At 52.1% G+C, this 8552-nt stretch overlaps 1 protein-coding gene across 4 annotated transcripts in view; it reads right to left on the bottom strand.

Moving 5' to 3' along the window:
- SDSL (serine dehydratase like) overlaps positions 1-8121 on the bottom strand; it is a 21197-nt gene extending 13076 nt beyond the window's left edge. The window contains exons 1-4 of one of the 4 annotated variants that reach the window (XM_032240597.1): positions 7904-8121; positions 2223-2417; positions 1922-1961; positions 750-889 (exon numbers count right to left, since the gene is read on the bottom strand). In XM_032240597.1, coding sequence (XP_032096488.1) covers positions 750-889; positions 1922-1961; positions 2223-2396 — 354 coding nt within the window. In that variant the 5' untranslated portion in view covers positions 2397-2417; positions 7904-8121. Of the gene's footprint in view, positions 1-749; positions 890-1921; positions 1962-2222; positions 2468-4607; positions 4631-7505 lie in introns of those variants that run through there. The other 3 variants (XM_032240613.1, XM_032240604.1, XM_032240621.1) reach the window with 3 other exon arrangements.
- Between the last annotated feature and the right edge of the window lie 431 nt (positions 8122-8552).

Here is an 8552-nt window from a genome sequence, read left to right as displayed (position 1 = left end):
GAAGGAAAAGAGGGAGGGAGGGAGGAAGAAGGAAGGAACGAAGGAAGGGAGGGAGGGAGGGAGGAAGAAGGAAGGGAGGGAGGGAAGAGGAAGGAAGGAAGGGTGGGAGGGAGGAAGGAAGAAGGAAGGAAGGGGGGGAGTGGGGGAGGGGGGAAGGATGGAGGGAGGAAACTATATACAGTAAGTATTTGGGACAAGCTTTGAGGTACCATAGTATGGCTTTTAGTTTTAATTTTGAGAGGTTTAAAAATCTGTTTTCCATTATTGGAATGATTTTTTTCCTTCTTCCCAGAAGGAAAGAAAGACTGTGTTTGTGTCTCTGTTTCTCTGGTAACATGGGGAACCGGCGGTATCCTCAGCGGACACCATTCCTGTTGGGCTGTCTCAGAACGGGAACTGACGCTGCCCTCATCCTGATACCTCATGCCTTATCTAACAGCAAGAATGTTCAAAGTGGACAGTACCAGGTGCTGGCGAGGATGTCGGAGACAGTCTCCTGTCCATCGCCGGCTTCCCATTTGTCTTGGTTCATACATGGGGGTACTTCTCAGGGTGGGCAGGGGCAAGTCAGGAGGTCCCAGCCCTCAACACCCATCACACCTTATTCCCCACTCAGCTCAGCTGTCCTGAGAGAGGACTGGGTCCCAGCCACAGCTCATGGAAAGGAAGAGGAGACAGGACGTTTGGGGTGGGGTGGGGAGTAAGGGGAACGGCCCACTCCAGACGGTTTTCCCTCCCAGGGCCCTTACCTTTCCAGTCAGCTGGACCTTGGCCCCCTCCCCCTGCAGCCTCTGCACCACCTGCAAGGAGGTGTTCTCGGGGAGCACGATGGTGGCGGGGATGCCCAGCTTCCCAGCGGCGTAGGCAGCAGCTATGCCCGCATTCCCCCCTGTGCAGAAAGGAGGAAAGGGGCAGTGGGCAGAGATGCACTGGCCTTCGGCATGCCTCCCCCCGCATCACCATATCCCTTCCAGAGCCACTCCTCCCCAACATTCATCTGCCCCGCTGACTCATTCCTCTACTGGAGGGGGACAAGTGACCGAGGTTGAACCAATCAGAGAACCTAACCTCCAACCCATGACTGGTTCAGGGATGAAGACGCCACCCAAGCGGGACCAACAAAGACCAATTCCAGGATGGCAGCAAGGCATTAGGAAGGGCGCTCACTTTCTCTAGGGTTGGGAGGGTGGTAGAATGCAAGGCTGGAATTCCTGGTGGCCATCTTGCTACCATGAGGCCCCCCTGAAAGTAAAGCTAATATACAGGAAAGCAAAGCCCAGAGAAGGAGAGACAGAGAGGAGAGCTCCTGGATCCCCCTGTGCCTGAAAGTCACTTATCCCAAGAATTTGCCATTCTCAGAGCCTGTAGCTTAAACCTATATGCATTGTGTTTCTGGCACTTGCTGCCACCGTGAGTCCTGAACTATGGGAGAGGGCTAGGATGGGAAACACAGTAGCTGCCTCATCAGCGACCTTGATGAGGCTGGGGCCTTTTTTTTTTTTTTTTTTTTTTTTTTGAGACAGAGTCTTGCTCTGTTGCCAGGCTGCAGGCTGGAGTGCAGTGGCACGATCTCAACTCACTGCAGCCTCTGCCTCCTGGGTTCAAGCAATTCTCCTGCCTCAACCTCCAGAGTAGCTGGGACTACAGGTGTGCGCCACCATGCCCAGCTAATTTTTGTATTTTAGTAGAGACGGGGTTTCACCATGTTGGCCAGGATGGTCTCCATCTCTTGACCTCGTGATCCACCCGCCTCAGCCTCCCAAAGTGATGGGATTACAGGCTTGAGCCACCGCGCCTGGCCATCGAGGCTGGGGTGTTTAAGAGGAGACCAAGGCCTGAACATCTACTGCTGCTCCATAGCTCCTCCTCCCCCAACCTCTGCCCTGAGGACCCCCATGAAACAAAAAAAGGGCGGGGTCACCTGAGGAGCACACCAGGTGTCTGCATCCCTTCTTGGCCATCTGGGAAGAGAAGGAATAGGGTTAGGGGCTAACCCAAGCTGGTGTCATGAAGGCCTGTGTGGAATGGGGTTAGAATCTCCCTACCCCACTCCCAACACGCCTTTACCCCTCATCCTGCCCACAGCCCTGCCCTCGCCTCTATTCTCCCATCTGCATGCATTCATGTTTCCCTCCTGCCTGAATCCATCCCCAGCCCACACCCCTCACTCCTCCCTCCCTCCTGTATAGTTCACTTCTCCCCTCCTGCCCACACACCCTCACCTCCTGGCAAAAATGCCCAATGCCCCGAATCTTGAAGGAGCCGCTGGGCTGCACATTCTCACACTTGAGGAAGACAGGCACGCCTGCCACCTGGGACAGCGCCCAGCTCTCCAACAGAGGCGTGACCACGTGGAAGGGCTCCTGCTTGGCATGCTCCACCACAGGCCCATCCATTCTGGAGACCAGGTAGCTAGCCTGCAAGAGGACATGAAGGTCACCACCAGGCAGTCCCTGTCAAGAGCTCTCTTAACCAGGACGGGAAAGGGGAAGGTGGAGAAAACCCTTGGCTTAGGTGCCCTTGGCCCCATCCAGCTGCCAAGCTGTGAGACCCCTGTCAAGTATCTTTGTCCCTCTGGGCCTCAGTTTCCCCATCTGGTCAAAGAAGTTTGGCCTGGGGTCCTTTCATTTTGTAAGTGTGGCTGTCCACAGTGCCAGGGATGTAGAATGTGGCCAATATATGGTGAGGAATGATTGAGGGAGTGGGAGAATCCATTCATCATTCAAAAAATGTTTATTGAGCACCTACTATGTGCCAGGCATTTCCAGGTTTTGGGACCCATGAGTCATATAAACTTTCCACTAGGAAAAGTTGCAGAATTTCAAATAAGAGTGACTTGCAGAGGGTATGAGGTGTTATTTTAGTAAGCGCAGTCAGGAAAGACCTCTCAGGAGGAAAACTTTGTAAAAACGTTTGTAATGGAAAACATAAATACAGCAAAAATATTAAGAACTGTATAAAGACCTTCAGCTGGCTGGGTACGGTGGCTCACGTGTACAATCCCAGCACTTTAGGAGGCCAAGGCAGGCAGATCACTTGAGGTCAGGAGTTCAAGACCAGCCTGGCCAGTGTGGTGAAACTCCATCTCTACTAAAAATACAAAAAATTAGCTGGGCGTGGCAGTATGCACGTGTAATTCCAGCTACTCAGAAGGCTGAGGCAGGAGAATCACTTGAACCTGGGATGCAGAGGTTGCAGTGAGCTAAGGTTGTGCCACTGCACTCCAGCCTGGGTAACAGAGTGAGACTCTGTCTCAAAAACAAGCAAACAAAAAACCTACATCTTCAGCAATCATCAACTCACGGTCTAACTCGCTTCCCTATGGGTGCCTACTCCCCCTTCCTATATTATTATTTACCCTTAACTACTATTATATTTTTCTTTTATATTATTTCATCTGTAAATATTACAGCATGATCTCTAGAGGTAAAGGACTTGTGTTTTGGGGACAGGATCTCACTCTGTCTCTCAGGCTGGAATACAGTACTGCGATCACAGCTCTCTGCAGCCCCAATCTCTCAGGCTCAAGCCATCCTCCCAACTCAGCCTCCTGAGTAGCTGGGACCACAGGCGCACCCCACCATGTCCAGCTAATTTTTGTCCCTTTTTGTAGAGATAGGGTCTCACTGTGTTGCCCAGGGTGCTCTCAAACTCCTGGGCTCAAGGGATTCTCCTGCCCAAGCCTCCCAAAGTGATGGGATTACAGGCATGAGCCACTGCATCTGGCTTAAGAACTCCTTTTTTATATGTAACCATATGGTTTCATTTCAATGTGAATATGGAATTCACATTGAAGTCTATATTTAAAGTGGGCTAATTTTGTTTTATGTAAATTATACCTCACTGAGGCTAATTTTTTAAGAAAATGTAATCACAATACTATGATCACATCTAAAAATATAATTTCTTCATATCATAAAATATCTGGTAATTATTCACATTTCAAATCATCCCATTAAATATGATCCGTGGCTGATTCTGTGTTGGTTGTGGTTTGGGGTTTTTCACGGTTTGAATCAGGTTGCAAATCACACGGGTGCATTTTGATTGGCTGAGGGGTCTTTTAACTCTCTCTCCATCTGTATATTCCGGAAAGGGGAAACTTTGAAATGGATGACAGGAAGGGCGCCAAGAGGAAAAGCATTCCTGCAGAGAGCAGCAGCCAGGACCGCCTCCAGGGAGAAATGCACTTGGAGTGCTGCTGATGCACAGAGAAGGGGTTTGGGGAGGAGGTGAGGGGAGGAGGTGAGGGGAGAAGGGGAGGGGAGGAGGGGAAGGGAGGAGGTGAGGGTGGGGAGGTGGGCAGGGGTGCCGCCAGGGGTTTCCCACCCACAGAGAAATGTTTGGAAGTTATTCAAATTCTACTCACAATGCAAAGCCATTGGAGGAGGAGGAGGGGGGGGGGGTGGAGGAGGGGCGGGGGGGGGGGGGGGGGGGGGGGAGGAGGGGGCGATGGTGGTGGTGTTTGGGACCGAGTCTTGCTCTGTCGCCCAGGCTGGAGTGCAGTGGTGCAATCTCGGCTCACTGCAACCTCTGCCTCCGGGTTCAAGCGATTCTTCTGCCTCAGTCTCCCAAGTAGCTGGGACCACAGGTGCACGTCACCATACCTGGTTAATTTTTGTATTTTCTGTAGAGACGGGGTTTCATCATGTTGGCCAGGCTGGTCTCAAACTCCTGAGCTGAAGTGATCTGCCCACGTTGGCCTCCCAAAGTGCTGGGACTACAGGGATGAGCCACCGCGCTCAGCGCATTGGGAGGTTTTAAGCCAAGGAGTTGTGAGTGAATGGACCAGTGGGTAAGGACGGAAAGAAGAGAGGGAGGAAATGAGAGGGAGTAAAAACAGCAGAGAAAAAAAGGAACACACAGCCAGTCCCTCTTCTCCCAGGCAGAAAAGCATTGGGCTGGTTCCACCATTCCATTATTGGCCGCTAGGGGGAGCGCTCCAACCTCCCCTGCCCACTCAGAAACCTAAACTTCTTGTCCAACTTTAAGTCATGGCTGGGGTTCCAAGATCAGAGATCGAGGTCTCTTGGCCCTGAGTTTGATCCCGCACTCTTGTCAGAAAGCCGTGGGAATCCTCAGGGACCCCTCAGGCAGGGCACAGCCTGAGCCAACTCTTCCCAGTCTCATCCAAGACACCTCTCATCTTGGGTCATCACTGATCCCCAAATGCGGCATACCCCAGCCTGGGCCTCAGCTCAACCCTGGACCCCAAGAGCACAGGCTTTGGGGTTGATCAGAACAAACGTTAAAAACCAGCTCTGACTTCCTGGCTGTGTGACCCAAGTAAGTGTCACAACCTCTCTGTGCCTGTTTCCCCTTCTGTGAAATGGGGATAAAAACAGTCCCCAAGTCATAGGTTATGGTATAAATTAATAAGAATAACATCAGCCACGTGTGGTGGCTCAGGCCTGTAATCCCAGCATTTTGGGAGGCTGAGACAGGTGGATCCCTTGAGGCCAGGAATTTGAGACCAGCCTGGCCAACATTGTGAAACCCTGTCTCTACTAAAAATACAAAAATTAGCCGGGCATGGCGGTACACGCCTGTAGTCCCAGCTACTTGGGAGGCTGAGGCGGGAGAACCACTTGAATCTGGGAGGCAGAGGTTGCAGTGAGCTGAGATAGCACCACTACAGCCTGGGTGACAGAGTGAGACTCTGTCTTTAAAAAAAAAAAAAAGAATAACATCTATCATTTGTTGAGTGCCTAATACGTGTCAGTCATTGGCTGAGTCCTCTGAAGACGTTATCTCACTGGTACCTTGTGTCATGCTTTGAGCATGCTGACCTGCTCACCCTTACTTTAGCATGTTTACCAGGCACTTACAAGATGCAGGTCCTGACCTAGCAACAGGGGATGCTGCTGTGGACAAAATAGACATCTACCTTGGAGCTGACTTATAGTCTGATGAGGAGATGGACACTTAACAAATAACTGCATAGACAAACAAAATAATCAGAAATGTTGAAAACTAAGAGGGAAACACGCACATAGGGAGTACTAAAGAGAAGAACAAGGGGACCTGCTTTGGGTATGGAGGTCAGGAAAGGCCTTTTAGAGGAGGTGACCATTAAAACTAAGACCTGAAAAATGAGAACAAACTGGCCAGGCACAGTGGCTCACACCTGTAATCCCAGCACTTTGGGAGGCCGAGGCCTGTGGATCACAAGTTCAGGAGATCGAGACCATCCTGGCCAACATGGTGAAAAACTCTGTCTCTACTAAAAAACAAAAAATTAGCTGGACATGGTGCCGCGCACCTGTAGTCCCAGCGACTCGGGAGGCTGAGGCAGAGGAATTGCTTGAACCCAGGAGGCAGAGGTTGCAGTGAGCCGAGATCACACCACTGCGCTCCAGCCTGGGCGACAGAGCGAGACTCTGTCTCACCAAACACACAACAAACTGCAAGAAGAGCATATGCATGGCAGGACTGTGCCATGTGAGGATTCAGTGAGCCTGCCTAGTAAGGGCACCCCCGCTGGGTGGAGGGCAGGGGTCGATCTGATATGTGTGTCCACTTGAGATTGGGTCCCTCTTCCTTTCTTGTAAAATCCCCAGATTTTGCCCCTGGGGACCCTGGAATTGCCAGAATGAACTCCCCTTCTCCATAATCCTTCCTCTTTCTTGTTTTTTGGTGGTTTTTTAAGAGACAGGGTCTCACTCTCTCACCTGGGCTGGAGTGCAGCGGTGCGATCGTGGCTCACTGTAACCTTGAACTCCCAGGCTCAAGCAATCCTCCCACCTCAGCCTCCTGAGTAGCTGGAACTATAAACATGCACCACTGCATCTGGCTGATGTTTACATTTTTGTAGAGACCCAGTTTTGCTGAGTTGTCCAGGCTGGTCTTTTACTCCTGGCCTCAGGTCAATTTCTTGTCTCCACCTTCCAAAGCACTGGGATAACAGGTATGAGCCACCTGTTGGCCCACAACAGGTGAGCCATTAACTCACCATTGAAACTCCATTTTGTAGACAGTGAACCTGAGGCCCAGAGAGATTAAGTAACTTATCCAAGGTCACACAGTTAGAAACAGCATAGCCAGAATTCACAGCCAGGCAGTGTCTTCGGCATCCGTGCTATTAACCACGATGCTATACTTCTCCAATATATGAGCGTTATCATTGCTCTTATGAAAGCTGTAGGCATTTAATATTTATTGCCAATTGTCCTTAGGAACCAAATGCTCCTAGCTCAGTTTCCAGGCTTCCCCAGCTCTCTTGGTTATACTGACTCACAAGAGGACAGTGGGCATCAGTTAAATGAAAAAGCCCCAAGCTGCCAACAGCCTTATCAACCCCAGACCCCATCAGGCACCTGAGGTCTGGGGCTGAGCTGTCTTGGCCCAGGGACACACAGCTCTTGTCCAGTATGGCAGCCACTGGGGCTGAAATGGGGGACCTGGGTTCTCCCTGCTGTGCAATAACCCAGGGGGAGGCATGGGGCTTAGGCTCAGGTCCCAGTCATGCCAACCTTGGCCAAGTCACTTTTGTCACTGGGCCTTACCTGTCACATCTCTGAGTTGAGGTAAGGCCCACCAATGCTGTCCACCTCCCTTGTCCCCAAAGTATTTCCCCAGAGGCCACCTGGGTGGCACTCCACAGCCCAATCCCTGGTGCCAGGGCTGGGACAACTCAGGCCAGCCCCTTGGCTGGCAGAATGCCCAGCCCTGCCCCTCTGGCAGCAGAACCCACTCTCGCCCCTCAGGGTCCCCAGCACCATGCCTTCTTCTGCAGGGCACCCTGAATTGAATCGACATTCCTGGGAAGGCCTAGACCACGCTCGGCCCCTCTCCCTTCCACCTGCTCAGCTTGGACTTTGCCCAAAGCCTCCCAAACTCCAACAGTCTCTCATTCACGCACACGCTGAGCCCCAGAGGCCCCAGCTGGCCCCAGGCCCCTCACCTCTCTGCCAGACTGTCCCAGACCAGTGCGGCCGCAGCTGCTGCCCTCCAGCCTGCGGGGGAAACAGCCCTGTCCAGCTTTGGTCAGCTTCCTGCAACCTTGGCCCCTCCTCCCTTGTTAAAGACACAGCTCCAGATCCTAAGGCTCCGGGTGAAGACGGAGGAGGAGAGGGGGTGAGAGCAAGCCTCACTGACTTCCCCTGAACTGCCTGTGACTCATGCACTGCCTATATGACTCGTAGACCACCCCACCTCATTTGACAGATGAGCAAACTGAAGCTCAGAGAAGAGAACTTACCTGGCCAAGGCTACCCAGCCAGTAAGGGGCAGAGAGCCTTCCCCCCAGGCCCTGGCCGTCTCTTCCATGATGCAGGCATCTCCATATCCTCTCATTTTAGGTCTAGTGATTGTCCCGGATGCCATCCACTTCCCCTGAACCCCTGTTGGGGTCAGCTTACATCTGAGATAGGAAAACAGGGACAAAGAAACAATGTTGTTTTTAGATGGAGTTTCAGTCATCGCCCAGGCTGGGCTGCAGTGGCACGGTCTTCGCTCACTGCAGCCTCTGTCTCCTAGATTTAAGCAATTCTCCCACCTCAGCCTCCCGAGTAGCTGGGATTACAGGCACCTGCCACCATGCCCAGCTAATT

This window comes from Sapajus apella, unplaced genomic scaffold (genome assembly GCF_009761245.1).
Source record: "Sapajus apella isolate SASKATOON/1434 unplaced genomic scaffold, GSC_monkey_1.0 scaffold2, whole genome shotgun sequence".
NCBI classification, from domain to species: Eukaryota; Metazoa; Chordata; class Mammalia; order Primates; family Cebidae; genus Sapajus; species Sapajus apella.
This window is presented reverse-complemented; position numbering and strand designations above follow the sequence as displayed.